Raw genomic sequence first — 21,978 nt, forward strand, 5'->3', positions numbered from 1 at the left:
GTGCATTTCATGTTCCCTCTATAATGCTGATAACCTACGTCTGAGTCTGATAACCCTCTCATGGTAAATGACCTTCTGTCTCCTAAGTAAGGCCATCCTGTGGTAAAAGTCATTCACACGCTGCCCTGGGCCATCAGAAAAGTCATGAGATCTCAATACATATATCACTTGTCGTGAAAGCTTTACATCTGAGTAGAAATGTGTTACCAGTCATCTCCTGTCTCTATATTTACACCACCACCTCTGTTGTGGGTGTGCCCGCCCGATTTAGGTGTTTTCTCATTTTTCCATATTTTTTCACTATTTTTACTAGGTGTGGGAGGCTGTCCTGTGCATGTCGGCTACCTCTGTGTGCTGGCCGACAGCTGGACTGTTTTCTCTGACATGGCCGACTAGTTCTACTGGTCCCCGACCCTCTCTGTCTGCTGGCCAACTGAGAGGTGCTGGCCGACTGATGGTGGAGCAGGTCGTGAGCTTTATGGCTGCTTGTGCTGGCCGACTGGCTCATAGGGGCCATATAAAATGGCCCCTAGCCCCCACACACTTCATATTCGATTATTCGGGATTTCTTGTGTATATAGCAGAGTTACACGCCTCTCTCTCTCCCTCTCTATTGCTGTGTTTTTCTGCAGTGCACTTGCTCTTGTGTTCTAACTTCTCAGATCTTGTCTTCATCTCCGCTCCATATGCTGACATGGTGTTAGAGCTCTAGGCTCTTGATAAATCTTGGGAACTATGTGAGCAAGAGGGGGGCTGTTTTGTTGCCGATTGGTGGACTGTTTTGGACCATATGGGAAGAGGAGAAGCAAGAGGAAGGCGGGCTGATTTGCTGGACAGCCACTTGCATGTTTAAGTTCTTCTTTTTTTTCCACCCACACACCCTTTTCAGTTACAGCCCCTCAATGTCCTCAGTTTTGTGATGAGTGGCAGTCTGGTAATGGCCACTTAAGTGTGGATACGCTGCAGGTGCAAGCTTTCCCGGACCAGATGGTGGATGGCTTGCCAGATGATGGCAGCAGTTGGCAGGAACTTTCCAATACAGATGTGGGTAGTTCTTGTGTTCGTCAGTCAGAGGAAACTTTACAGATAACCTATGCTCTGATGTCTCGTAGCATTCGGGACAAAGAAACTGCCGTAGATGAGGAAGTTCTTTCCACGGGGACCTATTGGAAGGCCACGCACGTGGCAATTGATTACTTGCAGGTGGCAATTGATTACTTGCAGGTGGCGGTGGATGTTGCACATTCTCCAGGCTTTGTGGTTCTGGATTCAGAGGGGGTTGGTTACAGGTTTCCGAAGGCCTTGAATGGTCTTCAGCAGGTTTCCAGGACTTGGCATCCCACCGTAATAGGTGTTGATCCTTGTGAGGAGTATGATGCCTCCTTGACTTGGAAGCAGAATGGTTCATTGATTTGGTTGATGCATACCAGATTGGACGGGAGCTTCCTAATGAGGCTATTGAGCTCATGTTTGCAGAGGACTCTTTGGGAGGCAGGATTGCGTATCTTGTGGTTTTTGCAGCATGCGAAGGGTCTTGGACTCTTTTACACAGGAGGGGGATTGATGGATGGAGTCCGACTCCACGGACTCCACGGACTCCATGGATGGAGTGACTCAGATTGGGGAGGAGAGCCAGACACGAGGACCTTGACATCAGGCTACAGTTTTTCCCTTGGCTCAGGAGCAGTTTTGTGGAGCAGTAAGAGGCAGCCATCTATTGTCTTGTTGTCGACAGAGGCAAAGTATCGGGCTGCTTGTGGTGCTGCTTGCGAGGTGATGAGGTTGCAGGGGTTACATGGCAGGATTGGGTTTCCACTGGTGAAACCCACGGTCATCTAGAGGCATTTTGTTCGTGAAATGATCATTGCTGATGACATCTTGCTAGAGTTTCCTTCGACGAAGGACAGTGCGGTGGACCTCTTTCCGAAGTCTCTATCTCAGGCTTTGCTCCGGCGGCACTCCAGCTCCCTGGGGTTGGTTTCACATCCAAGAGCTCAGAGAGGGTGTTAGCAATCATCTCCTATCTGTATATTTACACCAGGGCGTGTGTTGTGGGTGTGCCCGCCCGATTTAGATGTTTTCTCATTTTTTTTTTTTTTTTTTTTTTTTTGGAAAAAAGATCCTTCTATTAGTTACTGAGAAAACGCCATATGGCTACAAAGCTCACCTCGCAAGGAGGGATAAAACACAATGAACACCTGAGCTCCCCCCCGTGGCTGGCCGCTCTCTGGGGGGGGCTACCTAGTAATACATGAAGGAGGTGAGAAGAGCCAAACTGGCGGCCGATAGTGCCAAGCGACATCCTCGTCCCTCGCGGTGAGGAAAGGGCCAGGCTGCCAAGTGCGGAGGAAAGCCTTGCGGCGCCCTCTCATGCGATCCGAGTCACCCTGGAGTTTCCCCCAGTGTCCTCTCAAGGTGTGAATGATGTCCACCCAGAGAGCCTGTATGACCTCCGCCGGTGGAGTCGTCTGATGATCAATGGCCTCCCTGCATCGGGCTCTCCATATGTGCCAGGCCGTCATGCTGCTGATCATCTCCCATCTCTGCCCGACCCCCTCCAGTGAGGCTGCCGAAGAGAAGTCTGGCGTCGGAACCACAGCCATCGCCCTATCAGAGACCTGGATGGTCACACTGCCAGGAACGTCCTCATATCCAAGTGCAGGGCCGCTGTCCGTGGCCCAAGCCACCGCACCCCATGTCACCACCATCTCCCCTGGAGAACCTGCAAAAACCATCCTGAGAGCGCGCTGCCAGACCTGCTGTGCCTGTGGGCAGTCCCATAAGCAGTGCCGCTGTGACTCCTGTGCATGGTCGCACCGAGGGCAGGACGCTGGGTGTCTGCCAAAGGCTAGCCAAGCCCCCACAGCCAGTCCCCTATGCGCTGTGAGCCAGAGAAAAAGCGTCACCTTCCGGGGCCGGAAGCTGGCCCAAAGGCGCTGCCAGAAGTCCCTAAGAAAGGCAGGGGAGAGCCCCTGTCGCCGCCAATGCTCGGCCGCTGCCGGGGTGCTCGCTATCCTGTGTCTCTGAATCCGCCGCCCCAGCCTCGCGGTGTACTGAAAAAAGGGGATGGCCGGGCTGGTAGGGGCCGAATAGGGGTCTCGCCAAAACCACTCACCTGGGTCCCACTGAAGGCGAATAAGAGGCTTGCTGTCCCAAGCCCAGAGTCTCCAAGAACAATCCTCCCCTATCGAGGCCGGTGAGGGGTCTACATGCCACTGTCTCTGATGAAAGCCGACCACCCGAACCCTCTGTAGGATACAACCCTGGAGCCCATCCAAATCTAGTCGTGTCCTCTGAAGCTGGCCACCCTCTCCCACCTCGAAAGTGAGTGGGGCGACTCTCTCCGCTGTGCCGCAGACCGCTAGAAGGATCTCATGCCGAGTAAAGACACCCATCCACTGTGGAGGTGAAGGGTCCTGTACTGGGGTCCGCCACTCCCGGGGGATGGCCGCCTCAATATCCTGTCTCATCAACTCTCTGCCCCTCATCCCACTGAGTCTCCTCTCCTGAGCCTCTGGAGGCAGCTGCTGAAAACAAATCCAGTCATCTAGGGACTGGGCCGGGCCGGAGCTCAACGGGCCCCACGACACGTGAGACCGCGAGCCAACCATATGGCCACTGGGGAGTCGAATCAAGGGGTTCCAGATCAATGGCTGTCTCAGGCGCTCCTCATCGGTGCCCGGGGGAGTCTGGAAGAGTGACGGCCTCAGATGCGCCCAGGCCCTCAGAAGGCTGGCTGCAAAACGCTCCTCGAAGCCAAGGCCAACTCCTCTGGATCGCTGCTCCGTAAAGATCCACCTGATGCTGGGGGTCCAGGGGCCGCTAAGAGAAGGAGTGCGGCTGAGCATCCTGGAAACAAGAAACTCCTTCCACGGCTCAACGCCTGGCAGGAGACCACGAACTACCAGCTTGCCAAGCAAAGCGCGGCTTTGGCAAATAGGATCTACAATGCCCAAGCCGCCTCTCTCCCTCGGCTGAGTGATCACAGCCCATGCCACCTTGGCCCTGGCGGGTCGCCCGTCGCCTCCGGACCAGAGAAAGTTCCTGATGAGCCTCTGCACCTGGCCAATGCACGCCCGAGAGAAGGCCCAGCAAGAAGTGATGTACCACATGGTAGCGAGCAGAACCTGGTTGGCCACAACTACTCGGCCAGCCAGAGATAAACGAGCAGTACTCCAATACAGAAGCTTCTTCCGAATGCTCAGAAGAAGGGGGGCTATCTGCTGCTCCGGAGATATATCAATGCCCACATAGCAGCCCAAATAACGCACTGTAGTGCCGGGGGGCAGCCACTGAAAACCATCAACTGGCCTCCAAGTCGGGGGGGGCAAAGAACTGACCCACAACCCACACGACTTGTGCCAGTTGATCAAAGCGCCCGAGGCTCTGCAAAACCTGTCCATGGCTGAGGCGAAGCGGCGGAGGTTCTCCTCACCTCCCTGAAGATAGACAGCAGTGTCATCCGCAAACTCCGAGTCTAGGAGCTCCTCCGAGGTGCGGATGGGAAGCTGGAGGCCCCTCAAACCTGTATCCTGTGCCGTCAAGAAGGTGCTCATGGCCTCCGCCACAAAAAGAAAAAGAAAGGGCGCCAAGGGGCACCCCTGCCGCACCGAGCGCGAGAGCTGGAACCGCTCACCGCACACGCCCTGTATCAGCACTTGGCTATGAGCCGAAGTGTAGAGTGCAGAGACCCCACGGATCCACTGAGGGGGGAAGCCCATCCTCTCCATAGTACCTTCCAAGAAGGCCCAGTCCACCCGATCATAGGCCTTCTCGAAGTCGAGAAGGAGCACCGCCAGATCCTCCTGCCGAAATCTAGCCAAAGCCGTAGCCTCCCAGAAAGAAAAAATGTTATCCAGAATGCTCCTATCCTGGATGAAGCCTGTCTGCGTGGAGTGGATGATGTCCGGAAGGTGAGGCTGAAGCCGCCTGCTGATCGCCTTAGCTAGGACTTTGTAGGCCGTGCCTAGCAAGGTGATCGGTCTCCACTGTCTAATCTCCAGTCTGTCTCCTCCCTCTTTGGGGATCAAGTGAATCAACCCCTCTGCCATGCTGTCCGGCATGACTCCCGTCTCCATAATCTCCTGGAATGCCAATCTGAAGCCCCTGTGAAGGAGGCCCCAGTACCTCTGGAAGAAAGCCACTGATAAACCGTCCTCACCTGGGCATTTGCCCCGAGGTAATGCCTGAAGAGCCTCCTCTAGTTCCGTATCCGAGAAGGGGGAGAGAAGGGAGTGCTGCAAATGGGCCGGCACAACCGGTCGCGTGAAGCTCCAGACTGCCTCCCTAGCCTCTCTCACCCTGTCGTCTGCTGGCTCAGCAGAGAGGAGATCTCTGTAAAAATCTGTGGCTATCGCCCGAACCCTGGGGGGATCCACCACAACCTGGCCATCAGCCTGACGAAGCCGCCTGAGACCCTCTCGTCTGAAGCGAGGCCCAGTCGCCTCAAAGAAATCCCGAGTCACTCTGTCTCCAGCCTGAGTCCAAAAAGAAGCCCGAGCATGGAATCGGAACTCCACCCGCCTCTCCTCGATGGATCTGATCTCAGTGCGAGCTGTCTCCATCTGCTCTGAAATCCAAGGGCTCAGAGGCTCTCTCTCCTGGAGTCTCTGGAGGGACGCTAAACTCCTCCGAAGGCTCCTCTCCTGCTCCCTGAAGGCCTCCAGACGGTCCAAGGCAGCCAGTCTGAGCATCCGACTGATCTCCTGCAAGCCACTGGCAAGATCACTGGCTGCCGAGCCTCTCCTGAACTGCAGCTCCTGCCAGACCTGCTCAACTCTGAGCGCGATCTCAGGCTCCTCTATGAGACAATCAGGAATCCGGACGCTCTGGCCCCGCTCTCCTCTCGTAGGGTCCTCAATCTGGAGAAGCACTGGGAAGTGGTCTGAGAAGGAGGATCCAGCAAGTATGCCCACAGTGCCGCCTCTATCACAGGCCCACTCATCAACGTAGAATCTGTCGATACGGGAAAGGTTAACTCCTGTGGCCCGTCTATCCGAGCGCGAGAAAGATAGACTCCCCTGCAACCTGCCAAACTCCGGGAGAGTCCACGGATCCTGGCCTCTCACCTGTAGCACTAGCTCCTCCCAGGCAGCGAGCTCTGGCCCATGAATGGTCTCCTGGCTGCCCCCCATCCTGTCCTCTGCGTCCTCCAGCATGTTGCAGTCCCCTCCTAGGCACCAATGGTCTGCCAAGGGGAGGGACTGCCTGATGGTGCTCCAGAACTCGGCTCTCCCGGACGCCCCGTTAGGGGCGTAGAAGTTGAGGAAGCCAATGCGGTCTTCCCCAACCCGAAGGATGATCCACTGCGCTCGACCCTGAACCAGAGTGCCAGAGTCCACAACCTCGGATAGAAGCTGCTCGCTGACTGAGATGCATACTCCGCCCTGGTTCCCCTGGGGGCCATATGCTGGGGACCAAAAAGTGTGGCTCCTGCCTGGCAAGATCTTCCCGCAGGTGCGGGTACGCCCGGCAGAAAGGTGGTGCTCCTGGATGAAGAGAATATCTATGGGTCCTCCAACGAGAGCCCTCTGGATCTCCTGGCGAAGTCTGCCCCGACCAATGTAGCAGCGGTGTCCACCGAGACCCTGGATGTTCCATGAGAGGATCCTCATGGATGAACTGTGGCAAGTGAAGTAGCCGCCACTGGCTCACCCCTCTCAGCCGGCCCGGATGATCTGCCCTCCACTCTATGAGTCTTGGGCGCCGGCTTGGAGGGAGAATAGTCACTGTCTGTCCGGGTGCGGAGTCTCTCCAGAAAGAGGGTGACCTGTGTCTGAGTCCAGCCCCACTCCGCCTTCGCCCTGTCCAGAGCATAGGCGTGAGACCAATCCTCTGCATATAAATATCTAAAGGTAGGCTGCACCCTCGGGGCGGCATGGAGGAGAATCAGTAGCACCGCCTCAACTGATGTGTGGACCGGATCCACCCGCCAATCTCCTATACCAAACAGGCTCATGCGGGCTGAGTGTAGTCGGGTCTGCAGTAAATCCGTGAGCCCCAAGTCACTGAAGTGGTGAGAAAACTCCAGTATCTGGTCACGCAGAACTTCCTCTACAGAGTTGCAATCCCATGCTGTGTCTGGGGCAACGCTGAGAGGAAAGGAGAAGGCCACCATGCTGCTCACCACTGAAGGAGAACGCGAGGGATGGCACACCACGCAAACTCGCAAGGGCGCGACCAGAGTCTCGAAAGGGCCAGCATCCAGCTGGAGGCATCTGAAAAAACTGTAGTCCACTGGTAACCCCATCACTCGCGGGGGCCCCCCAGGGGAGGCTGGGGAGAACTCTGTGACGGGCGAGGCTAGTATCGCCATCTCCACCGGCCCGGAGTGGCGGTGAAACAGCCGCTGGACTGAACTCTGACCTACCCTGCTGCGCTGCCCCGGGGCAGCGGGAGGTCTGGCGAAGTATCCTGGAGAGGCCGAAGGAGGGATGGGGGCTCGCGGCGAGGAGGGGGGAGAGCGAGGGGAGGATGGAGAGGCATCTGCCAGAGGATAGGTGTCAGGGGGGTCCGCCGGGGGAGGTGGGAGGGGGGGGCCGGGGGGGGGAGAGGGGGGGGAGGGAAGAGAGCTCTCCGGGTGGGGGGGAGGGGAGCCGGGGGTCGCAGAGTGCGGCCGGGGATCCTCAGGGAACTGCTCCAAGGAGGGGGCGGGGCCTCCCGCGGGGGGAGGCGGGAGTGGGGTCTCCACGTGGGAGACTCCACCATCGGCCTCAACAACGGGCACTGAGTCTGAATCCTCGTCCATCGGGGTGGGACCTACAGGCCGCCTATCCCTGACTGGAGCATAAATGCGGGTAGGTGCCGGTAGGCCAGACGGAGCCACCCGTCCACCATCCTGTCCGCCAGCCTGTGCTGCCTGCTGCTGCTGGCGTCTGCGACGGTCCCTGCGGGCCGGGCGTTTCCGCCGGCGAACCTCCTGCCAGCAGCCTCCAGCCTCCTGAGTCTGCGCGGCGTCCTCCGCCGGAGCCTGCTCGTCCGATGGTGGCGCCTGCTGTGGCGAGCCTGGGATGTCCGGTCTCGGAGGTGGATGGCCACCTCTCGGGTCTCCTGCAGGGGGTCCAGCGGCAGCATAGCGTGAAGGAGGAGCCCCCTTGCGGGGACAGGAGCGTGCGAGATGGCCCATCTCCCGACATATGAAACACTGGCCGGGGAGGCCCGAATACTCCACGCGCTGAATCAGATGTCCTCCAGAAAGACAAGGGAGGAGGATCGTCTTCGGGAGGGACTCCGGTGACTGAACCACAACACGAATGGCCGGGAGTCCTGCTGTCCGCGCAACCACTGAGGCCGCGGTCTGTGGCACCTCCACCACTTGCCCGAAAGCCTTGCCTATGGCCGGCAGGAGGGGCAAGTACTCCCTTCGGAGACCTGGAAAGCAGACGGTGATGGGGAATCCAGTCGCGCCTGCCAGTGGATCAGACGATGGGTCGAAACCATGTGTCCATCGCGCCAAGAACGCCCGAGAGGAGCGTAGGGCAATGGGGCTCCGAGCCAACACCCTCTGCGCTGCTGGTGGGGACTCGAACTCCACCTGGTAGTAGCCGCGGCCTAAAAAATCCACGCTGACGATTCTGGCAGTCTCGCCAATGAGGCTACCCTGTAGGAGGTCGCGCAACTCTCTCCGCATTGGGCGGCTACCCACCACCTTGCAAACCAAGGAAGAGGCCTCCAAAGAAGAAACGGAGGACGCGAGAAGCTGCTGCTCTGCATCTGAGAAGTCTAGTCGAAGACCTGTATCGGCCGGGGTTGACGGAGAGGCTGCCATGGAGTCCTCCTAGGGGAAAAGACCAGGTACTGGCTGAATCGACGAGACGAACCCAAGAAAAAACCACACCACTTCGCTGAAGTCGCTGAAGAAGAACAAGGAGGACGGGGGGCTGAGGCAGGGAGAAAGGGAGAAGCAGGGATGGGGGGCGGAGAGGCCGACGACGCGAGGAGGGGGGGGGAAGGAGGGAGGCGGAAAAAAAAAAAAGGGGGGGGGGAGGGGGGAGGGAGGCGGAGGAAAGAGGGCGAGGGGGGGCTGCGCAGAGAAGGCGAAGGGGGGGGAAGAGGAGCGGGAGGCAGGGGGCGGGAGGTCTGGTCGGCTCAGGTGGGGGTCTGAGGGAGGCGGAGGAAAGAGGGCGAGGGGGGGCTGCGCAGAGAAGGCGAAGGGGGGGAAGAGGATGGCGACGCGGAAGAGGGAGGCTGGGGGCGGGAGGACTGGCGAGGGGGGCTGAGGGGGGCAGGCGGGGAGAAAGCGAAGGAGGGGGGGGGCTGCGGGGACAGGCGGGTGAAGGAGAGGGGGGAGGAGGAGGCGGCGGCTGCGAAGGGGGAGGCGCAGGGGGCAGCGGGCTACGTGCGCTAGCTCAAGCGCTCCCGAAGGCACTTCACTTGGTTCTACAGTTTATATGTTTTCTCATTTTTCCCCACTCTCCATATTTTTTCCCTATTTTTACGAGGTGTGGGAGGTTGTCCTGTGCATGTCGGCTACCTCTGTGTGTTGGCCAACTGCTGGACTGTTTTCTCTGACATGGCCGACTGGTTCTACTACTCCCCGACCCTCTCTGTCTACTGGCCGACTAATAGGTGCTGGCCGACTGATGGTGGAGCAGGTCGTGAGCCTTATGGCTGTCGGCCGCCTTTTGTGCTGGCCGACTGGCTCATAGGGGCCATATAAAATAGCCCCTAGTCCCCACGCGCTCTGTATTCGGGTATTCGGGATTTCTTGTGTATATAGCAAAGTTACACGCCTCTCTCTCTCCCTCTCTATTGCTATGTTTTTCTGCAGTGCACTTGCTCTTGTGTTTTCAGATCTTGTCTTCATCTCCGCTGCATATTCTGACAAAATTCTCAAGAATACCCACACAAATAGAACCATGGTATCCTCGATCTCTAATATATAAAACCAATGGGCAATGATCAAATTTGGAGGTGCCAGATGCTACGAGTGTATGTCCTCCCCTATCAAGAACCCAATCATCAACATAGAAGCGATCTAGCGTGCATAGATGCAACCTACATCCCTCCTCTTATTAGATCAAGAAAAGAGGAGAGAGGATGGCCTCCTTTGAATATCATCCTCAAGCCAACAATCTCTCGCAAACAAAGGAGGAAGACAAGCGGGTATGGTGCACCCACTTGCGAGAGCCTCCTAGGAGAGGTTTATTCTTTCTATACATGGCGGTTGCTCAACCATATTAAAATTACCCCCAATTATCCATGATCAACATGAGGAAGCAAATCAGTGAGGGCCTTCCAAAAGGAAATCCTCTGATCTCTATGATTAGGTGCATATATGTTCAGAATACCAATGTGTCTTCCATCCCGCATATTGATAATCCACTGCACTCTAGCAGGCAGAATGACACCATGGCCAATGATGCAAGGCAAGATGGGGGTTGACACTGAAATACATACAACACCTGTGGTCCATACAGCTCCCAACCAAAAGGTGTGACCGGATAATAACTTGCCAGATCTACCACATTGGCTAGCATCAAGTTTATGCTCCTACAAGAGCAAAATCTCCATAGAACCTTCCATGACTGCAGAGTGAAGCTGATTCTTGATAAGCGATTTCTGATGACGCGGATAAACACCACCAATCCCATGTATGTTCAATGAGACAATCCTCATGAAGACAAGGACTAGAAGCTGCGACCAGATCTTGTGGTCGATGAAGAACCCCCTTTTATGGAGGGAATGTGTCTTGCATAAGTGAGTGAGGAGAAATTCTCCAAGGAGAAATCCTTTCCCTTCTCAAGAATGGGAGAAGGGGAGCGTAGTGTAGCATCATCATTACAATCTGCCTAGAATGCAAAACGTGACGTCATCATAATTACATTCCTGCTGTACATCATTATGACAACCCAACTGCAAAGCATCCTCATCTTCTGTAGAGTCATCATCATGTGTAGCTAGGGATTCAAAGCTATTAGGGTGTTCCACTGAGTGCATAGGCACCGGTGCAGGGATGGGGGTCCGGGGATGCCTACCATCCCTAACCATCACCCATCACTGCGTAGTATGCTGAGGTGCAGAAGTGACAATAGGGGGAGACATTTGATGAACATGTCCATGCTGCCTCCTAATGCGGCCCCTGGATCTAGGACACTCTCTAGCAATACGACCATGCTGGCGGCAAATACGACATTGATCTGCTCTGCCAGCAATCTCCATCCTCTTATCAAAAATGTGAGCCATCCAGTATCTATAATAAGATGTAACCAAAAGTGATGGAAGGGTCAGGAACAAGAACAAAAACTCAAGGTACTCCATCAGAGGTTGCGGTAACCACTATGGTAGGCGAACGAGGGCAGCCCTAGAAGGGCAGGTACTTCGAAGACCTAACCAAATGCAACTCCTATGGAAGGAAAAAGCTTCCAAAAAATCCGAGGAAGAGCAAGAAACCTGAGAGAGATCAGAGTAAGCGATTGATCTTCTGCCACAGGATCAAAGTCTAGCCGGTACTCCAAGAATAATATCCATGGGCCAAGGGGAAAGGGCTGCCGGCAAGTGCTTGAGATGTGGCTTCCGGGAGTTGAAGTCAACTTGGAAAAATCCTCGTCCAAGTAAACGGGCATCAAGAAAGTGCACAACCAGCTCCAAAGGAAGGGTTGCCAAAAGCCAATCTCTAACTTGAGAGCGGGCAAGGTGCGAGCCGTAGACCCTCCCAATGAGAGTGGTCTTCATTTCATTATCAATGTCGCTTTGGAGGATGAGAAGCTCGTCTTGTGAAAAATTGATAGTTCTCACGGCTTGTGAGAGTGGAAAAGGATTGGCTTGGGCAAAAGCCATAATGCCAAACAAGGGACAAGCAACTTGACCACAGGAGTTGTTTTCCATAACGTGGCATAGGCAACAAAAGGGGAGGGCTAGGAAGAAGACCCAAGTGAGGCCTAGACCTTGGTACTAGCCAACACCTTGGAAGGGTGAGCTGCAGTGGTGTGGAATGCCATAGTCTTGGCTTGGAGCATGGTTGCAATATTGGCCTCACATTTAACCATGGACTTGAGAAGGATCACCTGTCACATGCACGCCCGTGCCATGGCTAATCCTCAGCATGAACAACCTAATCCCTGATTAGTATAGCAAATAGACAGCATTTAGGACATCATCAGCAGTAGCAGCATTTAGGACATCATCAGCAGTAGCAGCACCATCATCATCATCATCATCATCAACATCAGCACCATCATCATCATCATCATCATCAACATCAGCACCATCATCATCGTGGAGGCATAGGGATTTTGTCGGTTGCAGGCTGTCTGTCACGACCCTGTGTTTTTCTCTGGATAATATGCAGGTGTGCACGGGGACATGGTGGACAGTGTGAATGGCATCAGGTGGGAGTGAAGATGGAAGCCCATGTGTGGACAACCCCAAGTGTGAAGGGGGCCAAGTGATGAAAGTCTCTCATAACCCATGGGGACAAAGGGTTTTGGAGGGGGACAAAGGTTTAAAAACCTTTAAAATTATTATTAAGCCCTTCATTAAAGAAAACGTGGCCCATAAGCTATTTTGGGACCACGTGTGCTTTTTGGGAAAAAAGGGGGGCTGGCAGACAAAAGAGGCGCCTATCCCTTGATGAGGCGCATGTGCTTTTTGGGAGAAGAGAGGAGATGCTGGCTGGACTGCGCTGGCTTTTCTATCTCTCCCTCTCCTTCTCTTGCATACCGGTAGGCTAGACTGTGTGGCTACGCCGGTCTGCAGGGATAGGCCGGCGGCTGCAGGATTGGAGGCGGCTGCTGTGCAGGTATAGTCCCCGTGGCAGGTCAGGCTGCTGTCTGCAGGTACAGTCCACGTGGCAAGTCAGGCTGCTGTTTGCAAGTACAATCCACGTGGCAGGTCAGGCTGTTGTCTGCAGGTACAGGCGGCGCAGTCAGGTACAGTCCACGTGGTAGAACTGTACGACTGCAGGTTCAGATGTACGATTGTACGGCTGCGGGCATATTTGTACGGACGGGTACAGCTGATATAGACGGCTGCTGTACGACAGCTGATACAGAAAGGAGGGGCTGGTTTTTTCATGAACATAGACATCTCATCGATGGCGTTCATCTGAAGGAACTTACCGCTTCTCTTTGATTTGGATTCAGGACTGTTTTGGTGATTATGTTTCTTGGCATGGGAGTGATGCAAGCTCACATGGCTGCGTGCTCATGGAGCAGATTGTTTTCTTCCTGCTAGAAAGGAACAGTGGGACCTACAGTTATGGGCATCTCTATGTTGCCAGATGTTTCATGAGGGAACAGGTAACTAGATGTATGGGAAACAGGATAGAAGTGTCAAAGGGAAACAGGCCTAAGGGTTTCATGTGGAAACAGGTCGTAGGTTTCTCGAGGAGACATGTTTTTGGGTTTCTCCAGGAGATAGGTCACATGCAGGCAGAAGGTACAAGAATGGACACATGTTTGGTACAGCCTTGCTACTGACAAGACAGGGGACAGGGAATCCATGACAGAGATGCATAGTACCCTTGGAAGGTAGAGAGGGTTTGTACAGGTGTGTTGACTGTATGGTATGCTGTGCTGTGATACTCTTTTGAGAGACAGTTTGGGAGTCTGTGTTGTGATGCAAAAGCACTGGATGTGTCAGGGTGTGATGCTGTTCATAGTGTGAGAGGCTATGGATGGTTGTGGCAGCCTTGATCATGGGAGAAAGCTTCTGTATGCAGACTCAATGTGAGAGAGTCTTTCGATGTGAACAATGGCTGGATTTATTTGTGGATGCCGTGTGGACAAGAAGCCAGCTTTGCAGGCTTCAGGGGTTCTACTGTGACGGCTGAGTTCCCAGCCTTATATTGTAGTCAAAGCTCTTATAATCAATTAAAGAAATACCGCAAGGGGCACCACTGCGATTTGGGGCCAATCGGTGTCCGTGTACTTTTTGCAGGAGCACTCTAGCTCCCCCTGTTTGTTTTCCTTTTCTAGGTCCTCAATGGTGTTGAAGTGTTTTATGTGCGAGTGTTTGTTTCACCGCCCTTTGCTTTCTGAAGGCCGGTTTACACTGTCGGCAGCCAGCAGAAGCTCTTGCAAAAGGTGGCACAGTATGCAGGCAAAGGCCATCAGGGAGTGGCAAGCAAAAGAAGTAAAGCACAGTTTTCACATCATTTAATGCAAGTACCTTGTCCAAACCTAGCCGATTTCTTCTGTAGCTGGCCGACCAGCTCTCCATACATATATATAAGATCAAACCATAATTCAGTCCAGCAATTCAATCATTCAGTCATTCCGTCATTCTCAGCCATCAATAGGAGTCATGTAGGGCCAGAGGTCAACCCCTTTGGGGCTGACCAAGGGCCTCAGCCATGTACATACATTCAGCCACCTTTTTGTACCATATTAAATACAAGAAAAACCTTGACACCAATCTCTCTCTTCTTCTCTCTCCTCTGTCTTAATCATATTTAAATCAACATCCTGTTCTTAATCAGGCTTAGGGCTGTGGATCAGTAGAGCAAGGCTTCCGCGCATGCAAAATTGGTATCAAAGCATTCAAACTCAGCCCACTAAGCATAGCCCAAAGACGGTGCACAGTTCTAGCAAAGAATGCAGTAGGGTAGCAGAAGTAGTCTACAACAACAAGTGAAGCCAGAGGAAGCATTCCCTAAGGGTATGTACGCATAACTAGTACATCATTAAGCTCTCAGATCAATTCCAAAGGCCTAGCAAACAGGCATGATCAGTTCCGGTAGGTGATCCCTGTGTTAAGGGTAAGGGAAAGCAAGCATGGGAACAGCAGTGGAACAGATGCTAAGTTCTTCAACAAGACTTGGAAGTGGAAGTGGAAGGTGTTCAGACAAAAATATCAGTCAAAGTCAAAGTTAGTTGAAGTAGCAAGTAAAAGTCAAAGTCAATAGTCCACGGAAGAAGGATGACAGAGTGTCCACCCCGTCATCAAGTTTAGCAAGAGGGAATGTCACGTGCACGCCCATGCCATTGCTAATCCTCAGCATGAATAGCCTAATCCCCGATTAGTATAGCAAATAGACAACATTTAGGACATGATTACCATCAGCAGTAGCACCATCATCATCATCATCATCATCATCATGGAGGCATGGGGATTCTATCGGCTGGCTGTAAGAGCCTTGGAAAAGAGGGAGGGGGGGAGGGGGACATTTAATCTCCCCCAACCAGAAGGATGGCCAATTTTAATCTACATGCTCAGATAAACTAAATTAACTCACTCTAATGAAGACTAAAACAAGACTAATGAGGTGCTAAGCCAAAATACATTTGAGCAACAGTAACTAAGATTAATAAAATGGTAAACAATGGCTAAGCAAGATTCAATGCTAGAGAGCACACCATGAGCAGAGAGCAATGAAGCCAACACCATGAGATATCTTTTCCATTCCAAGAGAGAAAGTTTTCATTACAAAATGGAGGGACTCCTTTACACCCATCTTCCCATTTGCAAATGCGGAAAATTGTTAGCCCACAATACTCAAAACTCAAATGACAAAACCCCTAAAATCATTCAATTCATTCATCAATTTATCCCATGGCTATGGGAAAACCACACTTCTACAACAGCAGAGGGCATCCCATGAGACAGATGGGTATGCATGCTATGGGAGATTCAATCTGAGGACCATTACATACTTAGATGCCCAATTTACAATGAGATACGTTGACGCTACCACTGTCTCTTCAGGGTGGGTTTCAAGCCCACGGGTGATGCATTACGGAGAGTAGAGATGCTTGGGACTATACCTACTAGAGCTGAGGCATCACAGAGACAGACTATTGAAGCAACAGCCTGAGATACGAGATACCTCAATTTATCACTGACTTCTTTGGCCCTCACCAAAGAGTCCTGGCTGACACTAAGCCCATACGAGATTCGTCAGGACAGATGGACCACGACAGAGCTAGACGTCCCCATCAAGTGACCACCCCTCATACCCGTGGCAGGCATGCATATGTATTTCCTTGTTTCTGTGTGTGGGTATGCATGCACGCCTTTTGCATGCTTAAGAGGTCCTTTCCTTTGTAAAATATGGTTGCCTCATCTGTGTACTAAGAATTATTTAAAATTTCCCATTTGTAGACTTTTTTCACATTAGGTTTTCAGTGTAAATTTTATTCATTCGTCAGTAAGCTACCAAGGCTAAGGAAAATTACCTCCCGCGCCTTATTGACCTGGTCACTGACACCCTTAGCTTCTTGATACTTTGTTTTCAAAAGAGCTTTGTTATCTTGAATCGCATTGTTGTTAGGATAGTTCCTTTGGAATCTACACATTGTCAAGCCCATTATTTATTGGGGCAGAGAACCTACTACCTCAATGAGAAAATACGATTCCCAAAAAGATGTATGGGATGTTAAAGATGCGGACTCATACGCTTCAAAAGCTTGTGCTTGATTCATAGAGGGCTCCATAACAGGCGTTCTTTGAGCAAGTGATTTTTTGTCCAAGTTGGAATGTTTTTCATCCTCCAAGGAATCATGAAACCTTGCACGTTCTTTGTAACTCGGGCCTTCATTGCAAATATTGGCAGGTGTTGAAGGCCTAGAATTCCCATCCTCAGATATAAGCTCTTTGACAGCTTTTCCTTCTGATTCACCAGCTTGCAAGCTTGGAAGGTCACATTTTCGAATAAAGGAGACCAAGATGTTGATCTCATTGTCTCGCTCTTGAACCTGCATGACACACAAAACAATGTGATTTCCATAATACTGCATTCTCAGTGTTCAAAACATACGAATACATCTGGTACAAAGTATGTATGGCCACACCCAAGAGCTTGATCCTTCCATTTGTTGTTTTTATGCTCTACCTAACCTTTTGGAATATAAGATTCACACTTTCACCAACATGGATGAACCCCATCATGCAAAAGATTGCCAGAGTTCAAAGATTCAGATATGGCGTCTTTACCAGCCATTCTACACTAAAAATGAAGCAACAAATGTGGACTGCATGCACCCATACATTTATGTACCAAGCAAGGATAAGATTTGCATTTATGACAGTCAAAAACCTGGTTGGAGATTTTACACACATCCAAGATACATACTAAAGAATTTTGAAAATTTTATCTCGTGTCCAAGTAGCAGCAAGACTTATGGGAAATGTCCCTGACATGGCACTGCTCATGTGGCAAGGAGGAGGTCAGGCAGGGTAATCCGAATCGAATGAAAAGGGTACCATTGAGTTAGCCTCAAAACCCCCAACAAACTTTTGCAAACCAGCCAACTAGAGAAGGCTAAGGAAGGATATTCCTTTTCCAATCACTATTTCATTCTCATGGCTCCCATGTTCGATTTCCACTTCCACCTGATTTGATCAGCTTTTGGAGAGGTTTTCGAGGTGTCACCATGGCAGTTACTGCACAGAGCGATGGTGTTCCCAGCATTTGGGTGCCTGTACCTGATCCAAAGGATATTGGTGACACTGCCATGATTCAAAAGTCAGATGTTTTCTCAGCGACTAGAGTTGGTTGGCCTTCAGGTCAATGCCTCATCTTCTGACAGCATGGTCACTTAGCTAGAGATCAAACACTCTTCAGGCCACTGCATGCAGCAGTTGATACAGATAAGGAAATTATTGGGAACCTGACAGCATGGCGAATTTGAAGGTCGCAATCCATTGAGCCAGACCTCACTCATCTGGACAGATATTATGCACCCTTGCTGCTATATGGATAGGGCAAGATTCACGGACCGTCCAGGACTGTAGCGTACAAATGCAAGATTTTCTTGTGAATGTGAAGAGAAAACCCTTTCTGGACTGAGACTCATTCTTATATTATTTGGGGCCATCATATTCTTGACTGGATTTTCCAGCAGTGGCTTCAGTGAATACCTTTTTCTGTACTTAGTCCTACTGCTATTTTATACTTGCTAGAAATCTCAGGAAAAATGTTTATTTGTGCACTGCATTGCCTTGGCATTGCACATGTGATGTCCCATGTGACACATCAAAAGAGCAGTGACATAACTTTATTATGTTACAGTTACCTCTCACTATCGATAACGCACATGTCAGTCATGTTTGTTTAATAATAAGAAGAGCACTAGTGCACGATAATAAAGGTGATATACGTCCTCTATATCCTTGTTCTTTGTAATGAAAAGGTTTGTGTGTGCACTTCCTCAAAATCCATAAGTTCACTGGATTCCATTAAGTGTTTCACTCAATGACATCCAGCTCCAAGCTAGCAAGGTAGATATGGGTCATGGATATGTTTAGTTGACACGTTACTTAAAAGATGATTCTTCATTAACTTTGTAAACATAAATCTCTGAATCCGACTGAGCTGCAGCCTTCACTGGGAAGCACCAGGCTAGAATTCATTAGTGCTTCGCAGGGCTTTTCTACCATCAGCTAGCTTTCAGGTCATTTAATTGCTCCGTTTTTCGTTAGAATAGCATTCTAAAGATCTGTAAATTTTTTGCCATGTTTCTCTTCTACACACATTAATCAATGTTTTCTTTATTTTTATCCTTCTTCCAGCCTCCATTCATAGTTTTTCCATACGGCAACCATACGGCAAATGCATACGGGTATGGAAGTATGGAAAAAGTACAGTTCACACCCCCCAGAAATTCCATACGGCACCCTAAATTTAAGGAAAAACATGCTACATAATACATATTACACAAAAAACCAAAGAAACTTGAAACTGCAAAGATTTTGGGATTAGAAAAAACATAAATGATGTAGAGCCAAAATCCAAACTCCGGAGTCCGGACTTTATATTATTGTAACTTGTTTACATCATACATGTATGATCAATGATGTATCATGTATCATGTAACATGTTACATAAGTAGGTACTAGGGACTAGGTAGTGTGGAGTGGGAAAATGCCAAAACCTGTCACATGTAGGCTGTGCCATGTGGACATACATGTGGACATACATGAGGAGGTCCAAGCCTCAACAAACGAAATAAAACATGAGTGGAAGCGAGCAAAAAGATGGATAATGGAGTGCTCACTGCACAGTGGGCAAGCCGCAAAACCTGTAGACTGACTCCTGAGCAGTGAGGAAAAACAAAACATAAGTAGAGAGTGGAAGAATACTAAGTAACCCTAAGGCTTAACCCTCATCAAAGCTCCCCTCATCCTCAGCATGATCAATGGGCTCCTCATCCTCATCTGCACAAACTCCTCCTCCTCCTCCTCCTCCTCCTCATCATCATCGAATTCATAAGCCTCGGTAGCAACTGAGCATGATGTCCCAACATGGTTAGAGGATGGCTGGCCATCTATAGAGGGTGGAGCAATCGAAAGAGGCTCCAAAGCCTCATCGTCCTCTGCAATAGCCTCTTGCAAATCTTGCAAGGCAATCAAGCGCTCCTCATCTTTTTCTTTGTTAAGCATATCCAATGTGATCTCCATTCTCTCATAGCCTCTTTCTTTGATCTTGGAGATGAGCCTCAAGTTTGTGTGTATGAAAACAAGCTTCTCCGTATGAGAAGGAAGAAGCCTATTTCTTCTCTTAGTATGAATGAGAGAAAATGTGCTCCAATTTCTTTCACATGGGGAGGCACATGTGCCTTGAGAAAGCACCCTAAGTGCAAGAGCTTGTAATTTGGGTGTACAAGCCCCAAATGTCTCCCACCATTTCACACCCTCTTGCATTCTTTTCTCATCTTTTGCAATGGGATGAGCAAATGTGCCGTTTTCTCGCTTATACTTGTCCAGCTCATCAATGAGATCTCCTTGCAAGGCCAAATCACCCTTAGTGTATTTTTCCAACAATGTCATCCATCCATCATGCACCTCTGAGTCACTATCTTGCTCTTTTCCTTTCCATATAGGGTGCAAGATATAGCCCACAGCATGCAATGGTGTGTGCATCATTCCCCATCTACCAATGCATAGATCTTTGATCTCTTTTATCTTATTGGTCTCAATGCCTTGCATGTTTTGCACTTGCTCTACCATACGATCTATAAGCTCATACATGAGGCCCATGGTGGCTCCTTCTCTGTCAGCCAAGCGGAGAATCTTCAAAATGGGAGCACATATCTTGACAATGGTTCTTGCCTCTTGCGAAAAAGATGCAGAGAACACAATGTGTGACACCTCAATTGCCTGAGGGGTCTTTGATGACTTCATTTTTACAAATTTATAATCAATCATCAGCTTGCGCACACCCTGCATACATCTCTCATCCAAGAGAGTAACCAGCATAATAAAAAAGTAGGCAAACCGAGCTGCAGAAGGCTTCACCAAGTCCTTGGTGAGTTTTCTAAACAATGCCAACACTGTGCACTTCCTTGTGACAAATGTGATAACTTGAGTTGCTTGGTTTAGCACTTTTGCAACCCAAGAAATTTTGCCAATGTCCTCAAACAAGAGGTCCAAGCAATGGCATGCACATCTAGTGTAGAAAATGGTCGGCCACTCCTGCTCAACCAATTCCCCAGCCTGAACGCAATTCGATGCATTATCCATGCATACTTGCACAACATTTGCTGGGCCAACCTCAATGATAATCTGCTTTAAATGCTGAAAATTAAACTCCCCAGACTTGAACTCCCCAAATGTGTCCACAGATTTCAAAAATACAGTGCCATGAATGGAGCATGCAAGAAAATTTATGATAGGCCTGCGCCTAGTGTCTGACCATCCATCAGAAACAATGGTGCATCCATATTTTTTCCATTTCTCACGCACACCCATTGTCTCATGATCAATGCATTTGACCTCATCCACTAACTCAGTGGTGCGCAATAAATGGTAAGATGGAGGCACGTAAGAAGGACCAGCATGTCCAATTGCCTTCACCATCTCCAAAAAGTAAGAACTCCTCACTTTCCAATGGGGAATGTCCTCTGCATAAAAGAATCTGCGCACTACAATGGTTGCTTGCTTTCGTGCTTGTACATTCCATGCATTTGCCAACTCCCCCCTCCCTTTAGACATCTTTCTCTTCTTACATGATGACCCAACATTTGCACTACCGCTAACTTGTGCACTTCCCTGTGTGCCCATTGATGCGGACCCTGCACCCTGAGATACATCTCCACCCATATCATCCACCAAAGCATCCACAAAAGCCTCTCTGCCATGAACACCACTACGACTGTCTGCATGCAACCTCCTGCAAACATCTTTAACTCTTCTGGTACATTTGCACAAGGCCCCACACCATGGCCAACCAAGCCCAAAATGAGTGCCCGAATGCGTAGCGGACCTCCATCCCATTGATGAGGGCAATACTTGCATTTACAGGTGAATTGCCCTTTCCCAAGGGCCTTTACTTGGATCACATATTGCCACTCCGGACGCTTGGATCGACCCATCTGTAAAAAGGGTGATTTAGATAGAACTTCGTTAGAGGTTGAAGAGGCCGACATTGGGCACAAAATTCATGTTTGAACAAACTTGACTCTTGAACTTTGAACTTTGAAGTATGAACTTTGAAGAGGGCTCAGATCCTCAAAGGGAAGGCACACAGTGCGCAGTGCACACTTGTAACTTGTAAGTTGTAAACTTGTAACTTTGCAAGTGTGCACATCCCAATGGCCCAGTAGCACTGCTCGCAGAGTCGCTGCTCGCAGCTCAAGTCTCACGAGAGGGGGAAGGGGGAGCGAAGGACCAAGGTAGAAAAAAGGTGCAGGTTGCCAGGCTGTAGTATGTACTATGTAGTATACTATACATAGTACATACATGATACTACAGTCACCAGTGCATCAGACTATCAGTATGTAGTATGTACTGTGCAGTGTGTACACAGTACACTATACAATGTACTACATAGATGATAGTACATAGTGATAGAATCATAGAACTTAGAAAAGGTTCAAGCCTCAAGGGGGCGCAGGCGGCAGATACTATCATACTAGAAGTCCAGAAGGGGGCGCAGATAGAAGGCAAAAAATGCATAAACTTGAAAGTTGAGACTCACGGGTGATGGGTCCTGACTCGTGAGTCGTGTCTTGAGAGTCGAGACTTGAAAAGTTGGACTTTGGCCCTTGGGTACAGGAGACAGCAACCGGGCGGCGGGTACAAGGCCACAGGCCTGAGGCG

The 21,978-nt window shown here is 50.6% G+C and overlaps 3 protein-coding genes across 3 annotated transcripts in view; all 3 read right to left on the reverse strand.

The window, feature by feature from the left end:
* LOC147614773 (uncharacterized) overlaps nt 1-16,606 on the reverse strand; it is a 55,652-nt gene extending 39,046 nt beyond the window's left edge. Inside the window, exons 1-2 of the mRNA XM_086780121.1 lie at nt 16,336-16,606; nt 16,116-16,227 (exon numbers count right to left, since the gene is read on the reverse strand). Coding sequence (XP_086636247.1) covers nt 16,116-16,227; nt 16,336-16,373 — 150 coding nt within the window. The 5' untranslated portion in view covers nt 16,374-16,606. The remainder of the gene's footprint in view (nt 1-16,115; nt 16,228-16,335) is intronic.
* The window catches only part of LOC147614774 (uncharacterized), a 135,549-nt gene continuing 130,073 nt past the window's right edge, over nt 16,503-21,978 (reverse strand). The window contains 1 exon segment of the mRNA XM_086780120.1: nt 16,503-16,634. Within this exon segment, the coding sequence (XP_086636246.1) occupies nt 16,615-16,634 (20 nt within the window). The 3' untranslated portion in view covers nt 16,503-16,614.
* On the reverse strand, nt 19,030-21,763 carry LOC147614775 (uncharacterized). Its single transcript, XM_086779739.1, has one exon. The coding sequence runs from the start codon at nt 21,172-21,174 to the stop codon at nt 19,030-19,032; it is 2,145 nt and encodes a 714-aa protein (XP_086635865.1). The 5' UTR covers nt 21,175-21,763.

The sequence above is a fragment of the Cibotium barometz genome, chromosome 41 (assembly GCF_041138505.1).
Source record: "Cibotium barometz isolate CiBa-2024 chromosome 41, ASM4113850v1, whole genome shotgun sequence".
Taxonomy (NCBI): domain Eukaryota; kingdom Viridiplantae; phylum Streptophyta; class Polypodiopsida; order Cyatheales; family Cibotiaceae; genus Cibotium; species Cibotium barometz.